Source organism: Lemur catta, chromosome 8, assembly GCF_020740605.2.
Source record: "Lemur catta isolate mLemCat1 chromosome 8, mLemCat1.pri, whole genome shotgun sequence".
Lineage (NCBI taxonomy): Eukaryota > Metazoa > Chordata > Mammalia > Primates > Lemuridae > Lemur > Lemur catta.
The window spans coordinates 680,049-703,657 of record NC_059135.1 but is presented as its reverse complement, the minus strand read 5'-3'; the positions used below and the strand labels follow the sequence as shown (position 1 = coordinate 703,657).

Below are 23,609 nucleotides of genomic sequence, written 5' to 3'. Positions count from 1 at the left end.
CACAGCCTCTGCTCGCACTCACTCAGGGCCCATCCCGTGCTTCCTCGTCTGCTCACAGCCTCTGCTCGCACTCACTCAGGGCCCTTCCCGTGCTTCCTCGTCTGCTCACAGCCTCTGCTCGCACTCACTCAGGGCCCTTCCCGTGCTTCCTCGTCTGCTCACAGCCTCTGCTCGCACTCACTCAGGGCCCTTCCCGTGCTTCCTCGTCTGCTCACAGCCTCTGCTCGCACTCACTCAGGGCCCTTCCCGTGCTTCCTCGTCTGCTCACAGCCTCTGCTCGCACTCACTCAGGGCCCTTCCCGTGCTTCCTCGTCTGCTCACAGCCTCTGCTCGCACTCACTCAGGGCCCTTCCCGTGCTTCCTCGTCTGCTCACAGCCTCTGCTCACACTCACTCAGGGCCCTTCCCGTGCTTCCTCGTCTGCTCACAGCCTCTGCTCACACTCACTCAGGGCCCTTCCCGTGCTTCCTCGTCTGCTCACAGCCTCTGCTCGCACTCACTCAGGGCCCTTCCCGTGCTTCCTCGTCTGCTCACAGCCTCTGCTCGCACTCACTCAGGGCCCTTCCCGTGCTTCCTCGTCTGCTCACAGCCTCTGCTCGCACTCACTCAGGGCCCTTCCCGTGCTTCCTCGTCTGCTCACAGCCTCTGCTCACACTCACTCAGGGCCCTTCCCGTGCTTCCTCGTCTGCTCACAGCCTCTGCTCACACTCACTCAGGGCCCTTCCCGTGCTTCCTCGTCTGCTCACAGCCTCTGCTCGCACTCACTCAGGGCCCTTCCCGTGCTTCCTCGTCTGCTCTTCCCGTGCTTCCTCGTCTGCTCACAGCCTCTGCTCACACTCACTCAGGGCCCTTCCCGTGCTTCCTCGTCTGCTCTTCCCGTGCTTCCTCGTCTGCTCACAGCCTCTGCTCACACTCACTCAGGGCCCTTCCCGTGCTTCCTCGTCTGCTCACAGCCTCTGCTCACACTCACTCAGGGCCCTTCCCGTGCTTCCTCGTCTGCTCACAGCCTCTGCTCGCACTCACTCAGGGCCCTTCCCGTGCTTCCTCGTCTGCTCACAGCCTCTGCTCGCACTCACTCAGGGCCCTTCCCGTGCTTCCTCGTCTGCTCACAGCCTCTGCTCACACTCACTCAGGGCCCTTCCCGTGCTTCCTCGTCTGCTCACAGCCTCTGCTCACACTCACTCAGGGCCCATCCCGTGCTTCCCGTGGGCCCCTCTGGCGTTGGCAAGGAGCGTCTGAGGCAGTGACCCTTGACCTTCCATTGCATATGTGAACGAACTGATACGTGTTCCCACTCCCTGGGGTCTGTAAGCCTGACGGACGAGTGCCCGTTACTGTGGCGAGTGCCCGTTACTGTGGCGCTGGGACTTGCTCCTCAGGGTCAGCAGGTGGTTTAAGTGCTCACTCCTCTCCAGCTGTGTCTCTCCCCTCGGCACAGTGACAGATGCCCACAGGCATTCCCTTGCAGCTGCGGGGGGCAGGGACTGCCACAGAGACTGGTTCTGCCTGATGGAGATTTTCTTCATTGTGCACATTTCGTGGCATAAGAGGAAAAAAATGGAATCGTAAGTAAATGTTTATAAACAGATGATCCTGCATCTACATTTACAGATCTTCAGTTCTAAAAGGGAAAGTCTGATCAATTGCCCTTTTTTTAATTACTCATTTTTATTTTATTTTATTTTTTGAGACAGGGTCTTGTTCTTTTTCCTGGGCTAGAGTGCAGTGGCATCATCATAGCCCACTGCAGCCTCTAACTCCTGGGCTCAAGTGATCCTCCTGCCTCAGCCTCCTGAGTAGCTGGGACTATAGGCACATGCCATGCCCAGCTAACTTTTTTTATTTTTTGCAGAGACAGGGTCTCCCTATTGCCCAGGGTGGTCTCAAACTTCTAGGCTTCAAGTGATCCTCCCGGCTTAGCCTCCCAAAGTGCTGGGATTACAGGCATGAGCCACCACACCCAGCCCAATTGTCCCTTTTTGTAAAAGCTGTGATAGAAATGTGTGGATGCCCTAAATTGGGCCCAGCTGGCTTTGCAACTTCTAGTGGTAATTTGTGATTTTATATGTTCCTTTTTTTTCCCCCCCTTTTCTTAATTTTCACCCCCAGAGCATCTCATTCATGGAAGGATTGAGGACTTCTGCCTCCCCATCTTCAGCAAATGCCTCGTTTTACCCACTGCCTAGCTCCCCGCTGACCCCCACCAGCCTGCCCGATTTCAAGGACAGCAGCAGCTCCCTCGCAGACCCCCAGGTCTCCTACATCAAGAGTCCAGCTGCGGAGAGGAGCAGCGGAGCGGTGGCCAGAGGCCCCAGCATGCAGCCGGCCCAGTCCCCTGGGCCCCCCGCACTCCAGCCTGGTTCAGGTGTTGAGTTTTGTCATGTCGTGAGCAGTTGTGGTTCCATCTGTCCCCAGGGGCAGGGTCTCGCTGCTTTAGACCTAGACACAGGGAGGGCCAGCAAGGAACGCAGAGCTGCTTGTAAAAATGACAATGGTGAGGATGACTTTACCACAGGCTCATTCCCTTCCAGTGGGGAGTACCGGTGTGACCGGCAGTGCCATGGGGGGGGCCCTGTTTTCACATTGACAAATGCCCAGCTGCAGGTGTCGGAGGAGTTCATAGATGATGACCCAGCAGACATCTCTTTCTTTGCTGGAGGCTCTGAGGCGTTTTCGTTCCGGTTTAGCTCTTTAGTGCTGCAGGAGCCCCAGGTGCCTGCCCAGCCCTCGGCGTCCCCTCCCTTGTGTGGTCCAGGTGCCTTCCAGCATCCAGTGTCTGCCCCGTCCAGCCCAGACAGGTACTCCACTGAGGCAGTAGACATGAACATGGAAGATGATTTTGAATTTGAGGAGGAAAGTGACTTCAATGGCAATGTGCACCCTGCAGACACCTCGGAGCTGTTCGAGGTGAAGGCACAAGCCAGCCTGATGCAGAGCCTGTTGAGTCCTTCTGAGACGAGCTCGCTCAGGAACAACCAGTCTGAAAACAGCTCCCTCAATAACGTGCCACTGCATGGCGGGCTGTCTCTGCACACGTCCGGCTCAGCCAATCAGTCTGAGGCCAGCTCCATGGTCAACTTCCCAGCCTGCTCAGTCCGCTCCGAGTCCAGCTCGGCCTTCCAGTTCTCTGACATCATCGACCAGTTAGAGCAGCTCAGCTACCCGCCCACGACAGCCGAGGACTCCAGCAGCACAGACACAGATTCCTGGGACTCTGAGGCCGAGGCCCCCCTAGATGTGAGCCTGTTCTTCAGCACCCCTTTTGCACACACAGGTAGAGAGAGAATCCCTTTTGATTTGCAGAACAATTTAAAGAACTTGACTCCAGGAGAGCGGGGAGATAAAAATCCGTCTTGATCTCTCTGGGTTCCTTTGCAGGGTCACCCGGCCACCTACTCTGTAGTTTAGAGCTCAGAATTCTTTGGTTTAGACATAGAAAGTGATTTCGAGTTCATGGCTAGGTATTCAATTGTTTTTAATTCCCTGATTTATTATCCTTTTTTGAATGTCAAAGAATTAAAATTTTCACTTGGAATGATGTTAAAAGCTATGCATCCAGTTTAAAATAGATGAATATTTCCAGCTAGTCCTCCTAGAGGGCTGATAAATTAGTCTTTGTACCTTTTTTTTTTTTTTTTTTTTGGCATATGCTTTGATTCAAGGAAAAACTGGTGCTATACATTTTGAATGTTACACAGTTCTGATTCATGCTGATCTTTAATAGAATATGTGTATTACACCTATTAATGCTGCTTTTTAAGATGAGCCGTGCTGCCCGTAACTGATTAGGGTGGAGGTTTTGTGTGACGTGTCTCGTCACTGCGCTGCACAAAATCTTGAGTGTCCTCTGCAGAGCCCTGACCCCGGGGAGGCAGGTGCTGTGGTCTTCAGGTGCACTGCAGAGGGGAGGGGGTGTCCCCGGAACTGTCCCAGTGCCAAAGGCATCGTCTCATTATTGACTTGAAACCTTAGGAAATAGCGCTGTGTTTAGATAGTAGTCTTGGAGAAGCATTGGTGTAAAGTGCACTTAATGTGCATTTGAACTGTTTTCTCGGGTTCAGCTTAACTGGAGGTATAAAAGATACATGGTTGCAGAAGAAGTAGAACCAGACACACAGACGGGCCTGAGAGTCCAGGTATAGCCGGTGTGGGAGAGTCCATCTTTTGACTGGCAGAGTAAGTTGTAATTCAAATAATGAGCACAGTAGGAATCCCCCAGAATGTATAAGGGGCTTGAACTCAGTCTTTCTTCAGGATGACATTTCTTTTATGCCAGCTGGCCTGTAATATGAAATCACTAGCTGGTCGTGTAGATGCCACCCTGTGCATCGTTCTGTCCAAGGCGGTGGGAAAGGTCATGTGAGCAGATGGACCAAGGTGGCCCTGCCCACCTGTCCGGTGTGCCCTATGGTGCGTGGGCGTTCAGGGCCCTGCTGGGTACCATGTGGGGGCTCCCTGGTCTAAACCACCATGAGCGTCGGGCTGACACGTGTGCGCAGAATGTAGGGATGGCAAGGCAGCAGTCACTGCCGTGCAGCCCCGCACAGCACGCGCGCTGGGCTCAGACAACCCTGTGGGACTTGTCAGGCCCACAGACTGGGTTTTGAGCTGTTGTTGTTGTTTGTCTTTTCTCATCTAGTAGTGCAGTACCATATTTAAAGTTTAATTTTCTTTCCAAAATGTCCTGTGGAAACTTTAAACATGGATTCCAATCATGTGTGAGGCCTCTGAGTCTTGTTCTGGAGGGATTTACAGTGGCACAGAGGCCGCGTGGCTTGGGTGTCTTTTAGAGCCGCCAGGGCGTCTGGCGAGTGTCAGTGTCTCTCTTCTTACAGTGTTAGCTGGATTCCAGCAGTGGGCTGTGGCCAAACGCGCTGAGGAATTTCCCGTCTCTGCGGCTGTTAGACCTAAACCCCAGCCTCTTCACTGGACTGCTCTACGCAGCTGGCATTCGCAGTGCGTTTAGCTGTCCGTTATTCTGTCCCTTGGCAAGACCTGCGTCTCGATACTTCCGAGGCCACTTGGATGCAGCATTGCGCTTGGCTGACTGGTGTCTGTGAGAAGGTGAGGTGACTGCAGTGGAAGAGCAGATGGTGACCCTGACGTGACAGCTGCCTCCCCCCATGGTCGGTGCTGCCTGTCGAATGTGCTTGTTGATGCTGTGAGCTGACAGTCGTGCTTTTTCCTTTCTTTTTTTTTCCCTTAAGGGAGCCCATGCTAGTGTCCGCCCAGCAGGTCAGGTCCGGGTGGCTTCGAGCCGACACCGCTGCCGGGCGGGCGGCCGCTCCCTGGTGCAGCCAGTGCCGTGCGAAGGTGCGGCGTCCCCTCCGCCAGGCAGGTGTCTCATCACCCTCCGTGCCGGACATTCTGCATAAACTTTCTTCTTAGCCATCCGTGCCTCCTAGAATATGGGTTCTGTTGTTGTGGTTTTTGTTAAGGGAACTTCACTTCTGAAGATAATTTTTTAATTTTTTATTTAACAAGTTTGCAAAATAGGCTGGGTGTGGTGGCTCACACCTGTAATCCCAGCACTCTGGGAGGCCGAGGCGGGAGGATCATTTGAGCTCAGGAGTTCGAGACCAGCCTGAGCAAGAGCGAGACCCCGTCTCTACTAAAAATAGAAAGAAATTATATGGACAGCTAAAAATATATATAGAAAAAATTAGCCGGGCATGGTGGTGCATGCCTGTAGTCCCAGCTACTCGGGAGGCTGAGGCAGGAGGATCGCTTGAGCCCAGGAGTTTGAGGTCGCTGTGAGCTAGGCTGACGCCACGGCACTCTAACCCGGGCAACAGAGCGAGACTCTGTCTCAAAAAAAAAAAAAAAAAAAAAGTTTGCAAAATATACAAAAGCGGAAAGAGGAGTATAAGGAACCCCTGTCAGCCCAGGTTCAGTGTTACCGACCTCTGCCACTCTTGCTCTGTCTGTGCCTTTTTTCTTCTCTTCTGCATTTTGCTGCATAACATTTTCAGGAAGACCCCAGTCATGACAATGAGTTTGCTCAGAATTTCTGCACGTCTCTCAGAAACAAGGACACCTTCTCACCTAACCCCACACATACATTCTTGTACAAAATTAATAATTTCTTGGCATTATCTAATATTGAGAACATACTTAAATGCCCTAGTTGTATTTAAAATGCCTAGTAGTAACATTTAGTTCAAATAAGGATCCAAACACGATCTGCTCCCTGCATCTGACCTTCACGTTTCATTTGGAAGACCCCCCTGCCGCCACCCCACCACACCTTGTCAGGCCAGTGACTTGGGGCAGAAGCTGGGTGGTGGGCCTGCTGGGTGTCACACCGTCTGGACCAGCCCCTCCAGCCTCTGTCCCCCTGGAGGCTGGGTCTGCCACCGCACCACCGCCCTGACCAGGACAGAGCCACCAGGCACGCATCACCGCCAAGTGCCGGTCCCTCACTTGCCCCGATTTGCACAGGCCCTGTGGTTGCAGCTCTAGGACGGGCCCAGCAGCCCAGATGCTCTGTGGACAGTGCCAGGGAAGGTGTGATTTTCAGGTTCAGGTTGAACTTTCTGGCATGATCTGGAGAAATTCTGAACAGCTTTTCTTTTCCAGAGTGTTTATAATAACTTCTAAGTGTCAGAGCTTTTTCTTTGTAATGAAACAGTTTATTTAAAAATAAGGCCAGGTAAGGTGGCTCACACCTGTAATTTTAGCACTCTGGGAGGCCGAGATGGGAGGATCGTTTGAGCCCAGGAGTTTGAGGTTGCTGTGAGCTAGGCTGATGCCACGAGACTCTAGCCCAGGCAACAGAGCGAGACTAGGCCTCAAAAAAAAAAAAAAAAAATTGAAAAACCAGCTGGTTTTCTCCTGAGTTACTGCTCACAGCTCCCCTTCCTTTCCCTTCTCAGCGGGTTGCAACGCCTGCCCATCGGGACTTGGAAACGGAAGGAAAGGCTGAGAGTGCAGGTCACAGGGTCTTTAGAAGCCAAAGAACAACGCTTCCTACTACCAATTATGCCTCTCTACATGAACAGTTGTTAGGCAGTAACACCGTTCTTTCTCACCTTGATGAAATGGTTTGTAGTGGTTAAACATTAAGGCGTCCAGAGCAGTCTGGCCTGAAGCCACGGAGCCCTGAGTCGGTTTGTTTGCAGGAGTGCTGGGTGGTCGCAGCCAGGAGGCCTGGCCAGGGAGGCCCAGGCTGCAGGGCGCGGTGTGCAGACCGGAGGCCGTGCGTGGACTCCAATCAGCGCGTCTCACACCTGCAGACAGCGGGCTCAGAGCGTGTAGGCGAAAGTGCCTGTAACACGTTGACAGTTTTCTCCTTTAATCTATTGATCTCCTTAGTTACACCCAGAACCTTGAAGTTGCACAGTCGCCAGGCTCTGCCTGCAGCCTGTGGTCTCGGACAGGAGCTGCCATGGTGACTCTCAGGAGGGCTCCCCCGTGGGGTGCAGTCACAGCCAGGTGTGTCCACGCAGACAGGTGACGATCCTGCAGCAGTCCCTACAGTCAAGGCCACCAGGGGCAGTGCCTGTGTGCCCATGAAGTCCGCCACTAATAACACACTCTGCCTGGGCAGAATATTTATTTTTGTTAGTTACCAAGTCTATTTTTGTATTTAAGTTTCCAAAGTCAAGGTAGTTTATATAAGCCAATGTATGGGTACTCTAAGTCTAACAGCAGTACAGTTACGTGTTAATATGATTGACCACACTAAGAAATGCGTTATGCTATGTATTATAATTGTTGAAATCATTAAGGTATTGATACGTGCCTTTTTATATTACAAAGGGATTCCCTGTTCCAGTTAACATGTATTTCTAAATTAGTACTAATGAGAGAGGGATGGGCACTAACACACCAAAAAAAAGAATTTAATATGAAAAACTTTTAAACCTGTTGGTTAAGTCATCCCCATTATTGTCATTTGCCGGGGGTGATCCAGTCCTTTTTAATTACTTTGGTGTACAGGTATATTTTGATTTTTAATTCAAGGTCCTCTCTGTTCCACTGCTCTAAGGAGTAATTGTAGCACATCACATGTGCTGTGGTCATGATCACGTGATGACATGCATAGCATATGTGTCCGTAGCTGTTACGAGTTTTTGTGACATTTGATACCAATACGTATGTCTTCAAGGTACTTACCCCCACCTGGCTCGTGGAACATGAAAAGAGAAATCCCCTGCTAGAACCGTTACTCCGTAGATGAAACGTCAGCATCCTCCTGGAGGCTTAGAGCTGAAAGTGTGTGCGTGTTCGTAAGACCGTGCGGTAGTATCTGCCGTTGTCTCCCTTTGGTGCCTCTCTCTGGGCCACATGTAAGAAAGATGCCGTCACAGGTGAGGGACGCGGGCAGGTGCTGCCGTCCTCTCTCCACACGGCACCCTTGGCCGAGTGTCCCCTAGCTCAGGAGATGCTGTCTTCTGCATGAAAACATGTGCATTCCCGTAGGAAATGAAGAGAAATGAGCTGGAATTTCCTTATGCATTTGGACTTGTTCATTCTTTAAAGAGACATTCTTTGTCTGGTTTGTGGTACTTTTAAAATTTGTTTCCATTGAAATTGCCATTTATAAATTTGCAGATATGTACTAATTTAGAATTTTTTAATTGTTCAATAAAATAAGGAAATATTTACTGTGAATTTTTAAATTGGCTTTTCAGCTTTCTTTCCTTATTCTTATAGTTTTGATTAACATAAGTTAAAGATTATTTTGCATATTAAATTAATCTCCAAAACAGCTACATACTTTTTTACATCTTCACTGATGTCTCCTTCACTTCTTAGGCTTCTGAGCAACAGACACGGTGACGTTTGTAGGGGTTATCCTGCCTTCAATGTGGGTGGTGTCTCTGGGAAGGCCAGCGGGGGAGGTGCCTTGCTGCTTCTCTCTCTCAGTGCTGCTGCTCTGGCCGGGCGGGGCCTGTGGCAGGGGCAGGGGCCGGGGATGTCTGCTGCCCGGGCCTGCCCCAGGCCCTCAGGGCGCGACCTAACATCCTTCGTGTGCTTACTGTGCACAAGCAGGTGCTGTTGGCTTCTTAACCCTGAAAGTAGGAATGTCATTACCTGTTCTTTGCCCGGTCAGCTGGAACCCACCCTGTAAAGCCCCCGACCTGAGTGTGGCAGTTCAGATTCTGGGCAGGCCTCTTCTCCGGCTCTGAGCGTGGATTTCCCGCTTGGCCCGTAGGAGTTCCTGCCGCCCGTGGATCTGCCCACACCTCGCCAGCCCCACTCGTGCTTTGGGGTGTCTTGAGCCCTTTGAGGGCGAGCTCCTCACCTTAGCCTGTGGGGTGCACCGAGCATGCAGAGATGCAGAGCCACAGCCACCGACACCAGGAGGGCGGTGGTGCCTCCCCGGGGTTGGAGGCACCTGGCACCCGTGGGTCAAGTGGGGTGCCCGGCACCGAGGTGGGAGGCATCTGGCAGCCGGCCCCTCCCGGTGCTCTGTGTCCCGACACGTGCCAGCACCGGAGCCATGGTGGCAGCACGTTCGAGAAGGGCCCCTGTCGGAACAAACTCATGGCCCTTCAGTCACGTCCCCACTTAGGGGAGAGTGGTGAAGTCACGGGGCCTTGCTTACCCTCCACGTCACACTGGCCTTGTCCCTGAGCCATACCCTCCCGGTCCCGGGGCCACCACTGCCCGGCACCCACCGTCGGGACTGAGGTGGGAGGCGCCTTGGTGCCTGAATCCAGATTTCAAGAAACTGCTCAAAAGCATTTCTCTGCTAGATCCATAGGGTGACTAATGTAGACGGCAAAAACTATATGGCCTTTGTGTTTTCAGAATATGCCAATTGAGATCACATTTCCTCCCTAACGAACACCACCCTGTAGACCTACTTCGTTTGTTGGAACAGTCTGTTTCAGACCTTGCCTCCGTTGCTCCAGGAAGAGGCCTCGTGAGTCGCAATGTGCTTCTTAGTGTTTTAGACAAAACGTGTCAGTTCTATTAGAACAGAAACAGGCTCTGGACCTCCTGTCAGGCATGAGGAGGACACACACCTGGCCGGCGGCTGATCTGGACAGACGGCCACAGCACGACTCCGTGGTGTAGGTTAGTGCACCCATTTCCCCTAACAAAGAAGGGGTCTTGTTTATTCAGAACAGAGCAAAGGCGAAAACCACGGAAGGTGAGTGGGGGCACTGTGTGTGCTGAAGTCGCTCCGAACTCCGAGACGGCAGCCGCGGCCGCTCCCCTGAGCGCCCTGCCAGGCACTGGCCGGAGCTTTGCCTGCCACCTCCTCGAGGCTCCAGATGCCCTGAGCACCCTCACACCCCCGTCGTAGGCATGATGGCGCCAATACACAGAGACAATCTGGTACTTGCACCCCGTGTCATTAGCCGGTTTCCTACCTCCCGCTTTTGTTTTTAAGCCAGATTTTGTGTAAAAGTGACTGGTGATGCCCTAGTTCCGTAGTGAAGCCAGAGATAGTCTCCTGCTGACTCGTCAAGTTCACACTTACCTGGATCCTTTGGACGGTTCAGCATCTTCCTTTTCTTCTGGGATTAACGGTCCATTGTTCAAGTCGAACTTTCTATTTTCTTCACCTCCTTTTCTCAAATTAACCTTCAGCTTGACCTTGAATTTTGCCAAACAGGAGCTGATTCTTCCTCCACTATTAGGAAATATTTTCAAGAATCATTTATTTTAAAGAGAATTTAAACATGAAATAAATTTACCTTTCCCTCCAAGTGTGGTATGTCTGTTTCATCACCTAGTTAGATAAATGAAAACAGTGTCTTGAAGGAAAAAGTGAAGGTAAGCACACAAATATAATGCTGTGGTTTTAAATGATGAATTTCAACAATTATAAGGTGAATGCTGAGAAAATTTTGGAAATGAAAAATGCCACAAAGAAAATCACCAGCCAGAGATGCTCGCTGTTAACAGTTTGAAACAAGTTTTAAATTTTAAGTATCTTTTGAAGATGATCAAACCTAGTAATTTGCAGCTGTGAGAATGTATCAAATGTCTTTCTTCCCAAAGTGCAGTTTGTGCGGTGAGGCCAGTTGGTGAACACCCAGTGGACAGCTTGTGATCCGCCCCAGCAGAAATGCAGAACTTAGTAAAACATAGCTGCTGCTTGTATCTCTCAGTTTCCAATAGTTTACTTTTGGAAATGGAAGAATTTGCTGTCTGCAGGTAAAGAATTGGTCGTGCTTGACGACATAGTGGGATAGTTTTGAGCATCATGTCTGCCCATAGTAGGTGTGTTGTGTTTGAATGAATTTAAAGTAGCAACTCTTGTAACTCAGAACAGCCTGATTCTTTCTGGCTGTTCAGTGGAGGACATTGGTCATAGGGATCTGTTTTCACAAGTACTGAAGGTTAATTCTTCACCACGTCAGTTACGGGTAGACACATTCTGTGGCATCTAAAGCTTGGTATTTAGCATGTCAAAAATTCTTAAGAAGGCTGGGCGCAGTGGCTCATGGCTGTGATCCCAGCACTTTGAGAGGCTGAGGCAGGAGGATCACTTGAGGCTGGGAGTCCGAGGCCAGCCTGGGCAACATAGTGAGATCCTGTTTCTACACAAAAAAATTAGCTGGGCATGATGGTACGCATCTGTAGTCTTAGCTGCCAGGGAGGCTGAGGCAGGAGGATTGTTGGAGCTCAGGAATTCAAGGCTACAGTGAGCTATGATCTCACCACTGCATTCCAGCCCGGGCAACATAGCAAGACACACCGTCTCTTAAAAGATTCTCAAGACATCTTCCTTTTAAGTCATTAATTCTGATACGTGTTGTTAATCTCAAAAGGATTTTCTAAGGCAGGGGAGCCCTAGGCCAGGTGCCTTTTACATTATCAGAGTCCAAAAGAGCAGAGTCTCAATTTCACTGGCTTTATTCTGCTGTGTGTCACTTCTGGAAAGCACCCCTGGGGGCCACAGACCCCATTTGTGGAGTATATGTGACTTCAACTAAAAATGTTTTCTGGGTACAAAGACAGTGACTCATACGAAACAGGGCGTGGAGGCAACAGCCTCATGTTTGGGAACTTCACGCATTGGCTGAGTGGTGGCCACGTCTGTAATCCCAGCACTCTGGGAGGCCGAGGTGGGAGGATCATTTGAAGGCAGGAGTTCAAGACCAGCCTGGGCAACAGAGTGAGACTCTGTCTCTACAAAAAAAAAAAAAAAATTTCATTTTTTAAAAGACAGGGCTATTTAAAAAAAATAAATTTTACACATTGACGGCCACTTGCTTGAAAGAATATCTCACCACAGATGTATTTACTTTATCATGCAGGATCTGTCTGTGTAACGTGAAGTAGGTAGGATGGTCTGCTGGAGCCGACAGGTTTAACTGGCGGCCGTGTTGACGCCAGGCGCGTGGCACACGCCTGTAGTCCCAGCTGCGGGGCAGGGTCGCTTGAGCCCAGGAGCACAAGTCCAGCCTGGGCACCGTGGGAAGACCCCGTGTCTTAAAAAAAGAAAAGAAAAGAAAAAGAAATGTTTAATGGCAGTCTGTGGCACTTTTTAATCTATTTAGTTAATAGATTTGCGGCTAAGCGGCGGGTGAAACGCGCATTCGCAACAGGAACACGGTGACGTGTGCCGCGGTGGCCTTGCCGGGCTGACAGGGCAGCAGCTCAGGCCGCCACTCCCGACAGACGGCCCTGAACAAACTCACCCAGGACGGACCCTCCACAGCTGGACAAACCACTTTCAGTTCTGCGGAGGTTAAAAGTCGCCACTTGGTATCATTGTAAATACTGTTTCACAAATAATTGTTAACTAAGTTAAGTCAGATTTCACAGCAACTTTCCGGTGGACTGTGGGCTGGTGACTGGCTGTGGGACGGTCCGTCTTTGGGGGAGGTGCCGTGGGGACCCCCGGAAGACCCAGCGTAGAATAGTGAACGCCTGCTACCTTCATGACCAATGAATGTAAATGTTTTAGCTGTTAGTTGTGAAGAATAAATAGATAAGTTATTCGTAGCTTCTGGACTTTTCTCTGGGTTTTCATTATGTAGAGTTATCTCATTGTATAATTCCGGCTTATTGGGGACAGAGGATTCTGGATCCCAAACCCTAAATAGTGCATATTTGGAAATGCGCCTCTTCTCTGTGTAGGACGCGATCCATGCTTCAGGGACTAGCCCTGCGTCGGTCCCTTCGGAAGTGACAAGGACCAAGCTGGCCTGGAGTGGGGGAGGGGGAAGTAGGAATTTTGTATTATTTTAAGGTTGCTTAGCATATGTCAACCAAATGTGTGATAAAAACAGCAAGTTCTAATTAATTGGTTAATAATCGCACATAGTGATGTTGCCTAGGTTTCCTACAGCAATGACAGTTTCCTCGTGTTTTAATTGTGTCTTGTGAGAAATTCCGAAGGACGCTGTGCCGTCGTGAGCGCTGGTAGGTGGGACCCCCGCGAGCTGCAGGCGAGGGCTTTCCAGGCCTCTGAATTTGTCAATGTGAAAAAGGGCTTGGTCCCTCCATCACCCGTGTCCCACTGAAGGGTTGACAGTCAGTCACTCCTGCCCAGCCCCTGGGCAGGGATCAGGTGGCTGTTCTCCCAGAAGCTACTGACACCAATCTACCTTCACACTCGCATGTTTTAGGTTAAATAAACCAAGTTCCGGTATTATAATCTGCTCACTATTGGCAACTGCATTTGAAGACTCCAACGGTGCTGTAAGGGAATCTTGCTTAGAAGCAGTTGTGGGTGGAGTAAGGGTCCCTCGGTGTGGTGGCACTTACGTAACCAGGGGCTCAAATCCAGTTACTGCTATTCCAGCATTTGGTGAGCCAATTTATTAATAATAATCATGGTTAGAAATAACGGTAGTTTCAGTGTTAAAACACTGTACACTTGAAAATGTAAATTTCCATCATCAGTAGTTTTTAAACACTAGCTAAATTTTCCTTATAAACCTCTAATGATACGGTTAAAATTTGGCACTTACTAATTACTGGTTTTCCATAGAAAAACCACAGAAATTAAACTTTGAAAATTTTTTAAAAACAGATAAGGAAATTTCTTTATTATAAAACATGCGATGAAATATGTCTCATCGTTAGCCACCTTAGACTGCGCTGCAACTTTGGCACCTGTGTATTCAAAGCAAACATCGTTTTAAGAAGGAAAAAATTAAGTATTATTGTTATATAATTCTAGAAAACTAAAATTCTCAATGAAAAACTCAAGGAACTAGAAAACAATAGCATGAATTGAGCAATTTTATGAGATTCCATTTTTTGAGGAATGTTGATAAGTTTGGCCTCAAGACAGGCATTGCTTTTCCAGATAAGGTACAATTGGTTTCACATCTTGTATCTCTAACCTCCACCGACACAGAGAACATCCCTCCCTGACAATGCCCTCGCATGACAGACTTTGTGATGCTTGCTTTTGTCCTCATTACGTCTTCTCTAAAGCAAAAAGAAGCCCCCAGAAACACAAGGCCCCCCAGAGTTCTGGGTGGGGCGTCCACACCTGTGTTGGTCTCTGAAATTGGACACATCAACCCATTTTCAGTGTGATGGAAGCTCTACGCGCGTGTTCCAGAAAGTGCCCGGCGGCGGGCCGAGCTCCTGTGGGGTCTGGCAGGTGGCGAGCTGCACGGTGGCAGTTCTCAGCCCGCGTCTCGCTGTTCTCATTTCTCACTCCACCCCCGCCCCGTTCATTTCCAGGCCTTTCCGTGGATAGTCCTCAGCCTTCTCCCTCCAGCCAGAAGAGCCCCCTGCGCCCTGCGCTGCAGGTGACTTTGGGCCCGGCCGAGCAGGGCCCGTCCCCCCTCCTGAGCCCTGTCCTCAGCGACGCTGGCGGAGCCAGGATGGACGGCGAGGACGAGCCGAAACCCAAGGTGGGCCTGACCTGAGGCAGAGGGGCCGCGGCTGGGATGGAGCCCCCTGGGGAGCCTGTGCCCCCCACAACTCCGGGAGCCTCCTGGGCAGAAGGGAGACGCTGGGCCAGCACCCCAAGCGAAAGCCCTTCCTGAGATCTTCCGGTTACCTTCCGGGGCCCTTCAGCTTCCTCTGTGCGAAGACAGTTTCCTTGTTCCTTCAGCAAACACTTCCCGGCACCCGTGGGTTCCGGGGTCAGGCTGGGTCCTAGGGATGGGTGGGAACAAGAAGGGCCCAGCCCCCTCCTCCCCCTCCCTGCCCTCCTCCTCCCTGCCCTCCTCCCCCTCCCTGCCCTCCTCCTCCCTGCCCTCCTTGCTTGGCCGGGCTTCCACTTCCATGACTGGCCAGGTGGGAGTGCAGATCTGGGGGCCCCGCCGTGGCTGGGGGCCAAGGGGACCCTTGGGTGGGAGACCTGGCGGAGGCGGGGGGGAGTGGAGGAGCCCGTGCGTGGGCGGTGAAGGAGGGAGGGTGCGTGGGTGTGGGCCGCAGGCAGCTGGGGGTCCGTGGTGGGAAGTTGGGGCAGTGCCTCCTGCGGGTCCCTTGCCAGAGGGGATAGGAGTGAGACCACACACCAGGAGTCCTCAGTGACTGAGCAGAGAAGGCTGCTCGTGGCAGAGCAGCTGGTGGTGGCACCGTGGCACCAAGGCGGCCTCCGCCCTGCAGCCGGGGTGATGTCATGGGGACGGTGGTCCCTGGGGGTCCTCCCGTGGCTGTGGCTTTGCAGTAGGCAGTACGGGCACAGGGTCCCAGGAGTTTGAGGTTGGGGAAGAGAATGGGCTGTGGACGGTGTTGGGCCCGGGGGGCCGCAGAGAGGAAAGACACGGGGGTCCCCGAGCGGCAGCCGGGAGGGAGAAGGTGGGGGGCCCTGGGCGGGAGGGGCACCACCTCAGGTGCTGTGGCTGTAGCACCTCTGCACTCCCGTTTGTGTCGTATCCCGAATTGGCCAGAGAAAGTCTGTTCTGCCCAGGACTGTGTCTTCCAAGTGGCAGGGCCACCCTTGGAGCACTTCAGATCTCTCGGCAGGTGGCATGGTGACACGCTAACTCATGTCCGCGTAGTGTGGGGCGGGTGCCTCCTTCACCCGCCCCGGCCGCCCCCCTGGGTGAGAGCAGCCCCCAGACCCGGAAGGCAGCGGGGCGGACACAAGGCTCACTGCTCTGGGCGGCCCGTGGCGAGGGCAGACCCTAGTCCCGGGGCCACCACTCCGTCCTTGTCGGCTTCGACCTTGTCCGCCCGGCCTACAGAGGCCACTGGTGGCCCTTGGACAGTCCTGTTTGTCAGTGAGAGGGTGGCCGAGGGACGTCTTTTTATGTGTATATTTTGGAAGCCTAACAGCAATCTGTTTAGCTCACTGTTTCTTTGGTACAAAAACACAAGTGTCTAGGAAGCAATCTGTTTCTAAAACTAAGTTCTCATTTGTTACTTTTTATATCACAAGACATAGTTGATTCTTTGGGTGGTTCTAGGGGGTGACAGCCTGTCACACCTGGGGGTAACTGGGCTGATGGTGTGTGGCCCTGAGAGAGGGGCTTGTTAATCTCATGCCACCTGGGGAACAACTGTGACTCAATTCTGCATATCTAGGCGCACGTAGCAGGGCTGGCATCCAGCTCGGGTGGGCTCCAGAGGGGCAGGACGGCCTTTTCCCCGCTGCCCCAAGGCGAGCCCATTCCCTGGGCACGAAGGGGTTGCTGAGCAGACTCGGGCTTTCAGGTGAGCGGCCGTGGGCTGGTCTGGGGGCGGTTGCCACCGGTGACCCCGCCGAGGCTGCAGCGGGCTGCAGGGAGGCTCCGCAGTGTCCCGTCGGGGGCTGGAGCTTGTCAGGCTTCTGGCTCGCGTCTGGCTGCTCAGCTGTGGGTAGAGGAGCAAGGAGCTACCTGGCCCTCTGAGCCCCCAGGGGTGCCATCTTGTCCCCTCCTCCCCAGCGTCTGCCACTGATGCAGACGGGGAGACACTCCCATTTTGCACAGAGACTGAGGAGGAGGACAGTCTCTGAAAGGTGGGAAAGCGGCAGGAGGCAGGCGTGTCTTTCCGTGTGTGTGTGTGTGTGTGTGTGCGCGCGCGCGCGTGGCTGAGAGCCGTGATGGCCCCCCTGCTTCGGGCACTTCCTGTGGCGACCGGTGGCAAAGCTTGCAGGAAGCGTCCTCTCATCCAGGACTGTCCCTTGCCGCCCACGTGTCCCTGAGCAGCAGCCTGGCTTGCCTGACGCTCAGGTTAGACGTCACTCCAGAGACGTGGGGGACGGAGCAGCGGCTCCTGCACTTTCTGTCCCCCAAGAGTTTCCTTCAAGGTTTTCCGTGGGCTACGGGAGCACAGGGTGGGCCACGTAGCCGCCCCTCCCAGCCCCCCGTCACCCACCGGCGGAGCCCGTGCTACTGTCCTGGGGAGCCCGTGCTACTGTCCTGGGGCGCCCGTGCTACTGTCCTGGGGAGCCCGTGCTACTGTCCTGGGGCACCCGTGCTGCTGTCCTGGGGAGCCCGTGCTACTGTCCTGGGGCGCCCGTGCTGCTGTCCTGGGGAGCCCGTGCTGCTGTCCTGGGGCGCCCGTGCTGCTGTCCTGGGGAGCCCGTGCTACTGTCCTGGGGAGCCCGTGCTACTGTCCTGGGGCGTGCGTCTGCCTTGACCCCGGGAGAGGCTGGGCTGGCTCTGAGGACCCCGGGAAGGCGGATGCAGTTAGGAAGCCGTCTCTCCTGCACTGGACTCCCCCCCCAGGGCCCAAGGCTGACAGTTTTGGGGTGTTAGTGTCCAAAACCCCCGTCCCTTAGTCGTGTGGGGGAAGCGGGGCCTCCTGGACCATAAACATGGGCCTGTTGGGGCCAGTCTGACCCCAGGGAGTTCACTGGGCATATCAAGCTTAGGTGGAGAAAAGACTTCTTAAAAAGATTATACTGAATTTGGATTTGAAAAAGTCATGTTTAACATCGAGAAGCCCAAAAAGAAAACGTGGGGAAAGTGAAGGCTGGAAAGGCGACTCAGCTGCTCCGCGGGGTGAAGGGCCGGTGCTCCGGGGTAGAATTCGAGCGGAGCATCTTGCTGACAGGCTTCCCTTGCGGCCGGCTGTGTCGGTGGTCCCAGGGCACCTCTGTCACCCTTTCATCCACAAGGGGCAGGCCGCCCTGCAAGGGTGCCCCAGCCTGTCCTGAGCTGACCGGGGCACCGGGAAGACGACGTGGGCCCCGAGCACCGGCCTCCACGGGTGCCCAGTCGTCCCCCCTACCCCCGCCCGGCCTCCGCAGGTGCCCGGTGCCCCCCCTCCCCCCGCCCGGCCTCCACGGGTGCCCAGGGCCCCCCCTCCCCCCCGCCCGGCCTCTGCAAGTGCCCCCCCTCCCCCCGCCCGGCCTCTGCAGGTGCCCAGTGCCCCCCCTCCCCCCCCCCAGCCTCTGCAGGTGCCCGGTGCCCCCGCCCGGCCTCGGCAGCACACTCAGACTTCCCTGGTGCAGACCCAGCCCGCCCCCCCCCCGGGACCTGCCCTGTAGCCCTCCCTGCTTAGGCGGCGCCTGGGCTTTCCCTTGGCTTAGGCCAAAATCGGCTGCAGTTGTGGCCACCTCCGTCCCTGACACGTCACATCCGCACCAGAACCCAAGTTGGCTCAACCCAGACGGTGTTCGGGATCCCACCCCTCTCCCCTCTGCGTGTGCCAGCGCCGTCTCCCTGGCTGCAGCGAAGGGCTCGTGCCGGGCTCCGGGTCGTCACACAGACCCCCAAGGGCCCTTCCGGCCCACGTGGCCTGCCTTCCCCTCCAGGAACCTGTCTCACCCCTCCTGCCACCCCTGCTGCCCCCCTGCTCCAACCCCTTGACCTCTGACCTGTCTGCCGGCTACCCTGTCCCCTCTGAGTGAGGCTGTGGCCTGTCCCCTTCCCCCTGCCTCCACCCCCTGCCCTGCTCTGCTCTGTGCTTTCCTCGGCCTTTTTCTGCCGCGATCTGGGACTTCCTTGTTACTGTTGTGTCGCTTCTTGCCTGTCTCGTCCTGGGAGGATGGGAGGATGCCAGCTGGAGGGGAGCGGGGGCCTTTGCGCCTGGGCACGTCCCAGGTGCCTGTTCAGAGCTGGCGCTTGCCCCATCGATGTCTGCACAGTGAATGCAGGCACCGTCTGCCCTAAAGAAGTGCGCAGTGTGGCGGTGGGGCAGGCAAGCGGCCCGGGGCTGGAGCGGGACCGTGGTCGCTGGGAGGTGGGAACGGATGAAGGGGCTGTCGAGCTGGGCCTTGGCAGAGGGCAGCTCCTGGAGGGGCTGGGGGGCAGGGGTCCCAGGTGGGGCGGCCGCTCCAGGGACAGCACAGCACCTGCCAAGGCTGTCGTGAGGACTGTGCTGTGCCAGGAACGCGGAGCTGGGCGAGGTGCACAGGGTCCCCACCGCTGACCTGCCCGTGTGGCACCAGCACGTTGGGCAGAGACAGCCCTGGCAGATTCGGGAGCTCCCGGGGCTGGGCCATCTCTAGTCCTGCCGGAAGCTGGGCTTGGGGTCAGCCCCACCTCTGCATCCAGGACGTCCACTGATGCTGGCGCATCTAGAATGTGCAGTGTTTGGTCATTACAGTGACTTTTTTCCTGAGTAGGTTTAATTACAATCACACTCACACTCGTGGGTCTGTGTTAACGAGCTATTCCACTGGCAGTGATATCTGAGCCATAATTTTATCACAAAACCAAAAATAAGCTTCAACCCTGTTTACATATATCATCTGAACAGCAATTCTCTTCTCCAAAAGAATTAACATAAAATGAGAAAAACATTTGAGGGAGATACACCTGGGCTTACTTGTGACTATGACTTTACTCAGAAATAAATCCCTTCAGGAATTAGGGATGAAAACCCTGAGAAAGGTGTCAGCTTATGCAGAAGGAAGCGAGTGTTGGGAACTTCAGGCCCTGCCCGGGCAGAGGGGACCGTCCGACAGCCGCTTGCTCACAGCCCGTCTCTGCTTCTTTCAGCGCCTGCCCGCAGACGAGGCCTATTTCATAGCAAAGGAGATTCTCGCTACGGAGCGAACGTACCTGAAAGACTTAGAAGTCATTACTGTGGTAAGAAAGTCCTTGATTACTTTGATTTTTTTTTTTTCTTAATGCATCTTAAATCTCAGCACAGACAGAGGCTCCGTCCTGAGAAATATCTTTTGATAATCATGAGACTTAAATGTGCATATTTTATTAAATATATCTGCCTTAAAACATTTGTTCTGAGGCGAGTCAGAACACCGAGGTCCAAGTTTTTGCGAAGCAGTGAGGATGAGCACGTGCCGTTTGAAACTCTTGGCCTGGAGTTGTTTTCTCATGTCTGAAAACTGGATGGTGCGGAGGGTGGCTGCAGTGCTGATTTGAGCCGTCTGTGGAGGCGGTGACTGGAGGGTGGCTGCTGGGTGTCGTGTGGTCACAGGCCCTCAGGGGCACAGTTTGTCCGTCCCCAGCGAGGCCCAAGCCCCCGGTCACACCGAGCTCCTCCCGCAGTGGTTCCGCAGCGCGGTGGTCAAGGAGGACGCCATGCCTGCAGCTCTGATGGCCTTGCTCTTCTCCAGCGTCGATCCCATCTATGAGTTCCACAGAGGCTTCCTGCGTGAGGTGGAGCAGAGGCTGGCACTCTGGTAACACCGCACACTGGGCGGCCCCGTGCCCTGGCCCCCACACACAGGAGACGCCCACATCGATAGCCCCCATGTCCTGGACCCCCCACAGCACACACTGGTGGCCCCCTCGCCCTGGACCCCCACAAGGGTAGCCCCTGAGTCTTGGACCCCGATGTGAGCAGCCCCCGCCCTCATCCCATCCCTGCTCTCAAGACTTCCCTTCTTCAGAACCTAATTCAGAAGAACCACTCTTTGAGTGAATTACATTTTAAGATCCTGGGGGAAGAGGTAGAAATGCAATAATAACCTTTATTCATTCTATTCTAGAAGGAAGGAGCAAGTTAACAGTGGGTGACCCTTTGTAGGCTCGTTATCTTTTTTAGAGAGTGGCCAGACGTGTAATAATTACTTCTGTCAGGTGCAGGCCCTGACTCGGGGCCTTCTGCCTCAGAGCAGCTCCTTGACGTTGGTCTGACGGATCAGGCAGCCAGTCACACTAGCATGAAATACGGCACCTTCCACAAGCGTTCACAGGGTTTGAACTTCCTTGTTCCTCTTCACTTCAGGGAAGGGGCCTCCAGTGCCCATGCCAAAGGCAGTCATCAACGAATCGGGGACATTCTGCTCAGGAACATGCGACAGTTAAAGGTAGGACGAGTTTTCCTGGTGGCTCCAGGCCTAGCACAAGTACCGTAGATGAAAGTGCGTCCATCCTTCCCCTCAGAACAGCCTTCCCAAAACAGGCTCCTATCAGGCCGGTGTTCTCCTCAGGCTAGCAGTCACCTCAGAACCGTGATCACCTCGGAACAGCATCCTCTCAGAACAGCAGTCACCTCAGACCAGAGTCCCCTCAAGACCGAGATCGCCTCAGACCCCTCAGACCCCCTCAGGACCAAGATAACCTCCGACAAGGATCTCCTCTGACCAGGGTCCCCTCAGAGTAGGGTCCCTTCAGGCCACCGTTCCCTTCAGACAGTGGTCACCTCAGAACAGCAGTCACCTCAGAACAGGGGCCCCCTCAGACCAGATGACCTCAGGACAGCGATCACCCCACACCAGGGTCACCTCAGACAAAGGTCCCTTCAGAACAGCCATCACCTCAGATCAGGGTCCCCTTGGAACAGGGTCTCCTCAAGCCAACAATCACCTCAGATCAGGGTTACCTCAGGACAGATACCACCTCATACCAGAGGCCCCTCAGGTCAGCACCCCCTCAGGAGAGTGATCGGTGGCAGACCAGGGTCCCCTGAGGCCAAGCGATCACCTCAGACCAGGCTCCCCTCAGGACATAGATCAGTTCAGACTGGGATCCCCTTAGACCAGGCACCCTCAGACCAAGTCCCCTCAGGACAGAGATTGCCTCAGACCAGGGTCTCCCTCAGGACAGCGCCCCCCAGAATAGGATACCCACCAGGATATGGTCCCCCAGAACAGAGTCCTTCTCAGAAGATCACAACATGGTCCCCCCTCAGGGCAGACTCCCCCAGAACAAGGATTTCCTAGGACAGGGTCTCCCCCAGTACAGGGTGCCCTGGGGACAGAGTGCCCACAGCTGGTGTGGGGAGGACGAGGCTGCCGGCTCATGGTCCAGGGTCTCCTTTGCGTGTTGGAGCTCTGGGAGGGAGCGTGCCTAGGAAGACAGGGTCAGTGCCACGTGGGCAGCGAGATGCCCTCCGTTAGGACCAGTTGCCACAGGTGTTCACGCCCACAGTGCAGGTGCACAGGCGCTGTTCAGGGGTCTTCCTCCTGGTAAACAGACGTGGGACATCCCCTCATGCCGCACACACGCTCCCCACGGCAGCCCCGAGGTGCGGCCGCTCCTGAGCCACTTGCTGTGACCACTCCTAGGCTGCCTCCTCCTCCATCCCTCTCCTGTCCCACGTCCCCCCAGTCCTGCTGGACTCTGGCTACCCCCGACACCTAGAATTCACTCTGTTCTGTCTTTGGAGAGCCCCCGCCTAAAGAGTTCTATTCTGCCCAGACCCCCTTTTCCTACCCTGATGCCTTTTTGGGTTTCTGAGCCAAGTTGTTAATTAGAAAGTTCTATCTACGCACTAATTTAAAATGGAAATATGTACAACAAATCTGATTGGTCAAGTGTGTCGTACCACACAGGTCATCTTGAATGTTCATTACAATAAATTGGCTTAGTAATAAAACCTTCTAGAGGGTACAGACTAGTTGAATATGTCCGTGTAACACTCAGAGTCTACACATGTGCACACTTGACGTGTGCTGCAAAAGCGTCAGGCGTGGTTATTCCGACAGCTGGGAGCCAGCAGCGAGAGCGGGCAGAGCTCGAGCAGGCTGTGTTTAGTCCCTGCCGGCGCTCACTCGCTGTGTCCCTCCCAGCCTCAGCTCTTCCCCTGTCGAGGGAGGAGGCGGCCACCGGTCCATTCACGGCATGAGAGGTGGGGACAGCCGGCGGTGGGCCCGGCGTCTGGCTGCAGTGAGGTTCAGGTCACAGTGGAGTCTGCGGTGGGCGAGACAAGCTCCGGCTCACACAGGCTGGGCCGTCGGTCCCTGTGTGCCCCGTTGGGACTTCCAGGTGGCGTGTGAAGTGCACGGTGGGGGCTCTGTGCAGGCAGCAGGCCGCATCCCCCCCCGGACCCTCCTGCGCGTCTCCTGACCCGCACACTCTCCTTTTGTGCCTCAACAGGAGTTCACCGGCTACTTCCAAAGACACGACGAGGTCCTGACAGAGCTGGAAAAGGCCACCAAACGCTTTAAGAAGCTGGCGGCGGTGTACAAAGAGTTCGAGCTCCAGAAGGTTTGCTACTTGCCGCTCAACACATTCCTGCTGAAGCCCATCCAGCGGCTGGTGCACTACCGCCTGCTGCTGAGCCGGCTGTGTCGGCACCACGCTCCCGGGCACCACGACTATGCCGACTGCCGCGGTGAGTGTGGGCGCCAGGCCCTCGCGGCTCGAGGGCTGCTGTGGCTGGGAGGCAGGAGTGGCCTCAGTAAACCCGCGGGCTGCGTCCTTAACTGGGAGTGCAGGGTGCTCTGTCCCTGAGGCCCAGGGACCGCGGCGGGTGGCCCTGGCTGCTGGCCGCCCCTCCCTCCAGCGGCTGGGGGGGAGCTCGTCCCGGCAACACCGGGTCTGTGCCTGCTCTGTCCCACCCCCCTCGGGCAAGGCCCTCTCGATCCCAAACCTGAGCATCAGGGGAAGACCTCTGATTGCCCTGCGTGGATCGCAGGGAGTGGGGTGCTGTGACCAGGGC

At 54.5% G+C, this 23,609-nt stretch overlaps 1 protein-coding gene across 6 annotated transcripts in view; it reads left to right on the top strand.

Moving 5' to 3' along the window:
• Nucleotides 1-23,609, top strand: part of FARP2 (FERM, ARH/RhoGEF and pleckstrin domain protein 2) — a 120,009-nt gene that overhangs the window by 81,982 nt on the left and 14,418 nt on the right. For all 6 annotated transcript variants that reach the window (XM_045559874.1, XM_045559875.1, XM_045559873.1 and 3 more), the window contains 6 exons: nucleotides 2,109-2,364; nucleotides 14,613-14,785; nucleotides 19,757-19,846; nucleotides 20,270-20,403; nucleotides 20,952-21,033; nucleotides 23,045-23,282. In XM_045559874.1, coding sequence (XP_045415830.1) covers nucleotides 2,109-2,364; nucleotides 14,613-14,785; nucleotides 19,757-19,846; nucleotides 20,270-20,403; nucleotides 20,952-21,033; nucleotides 23,045-23,282 — 973 coding nt within the window. The remainder of the gene's footprint in view (nucleotides 1-2,108; nucleotides 2,365-14,612; nucleotides 14,786-19,756; nucleotides 19,847-20,269; nucleotides 20,404-20,951; nucleotides 21,034-23,044; nucleotides 23,283-23,609) is intronic.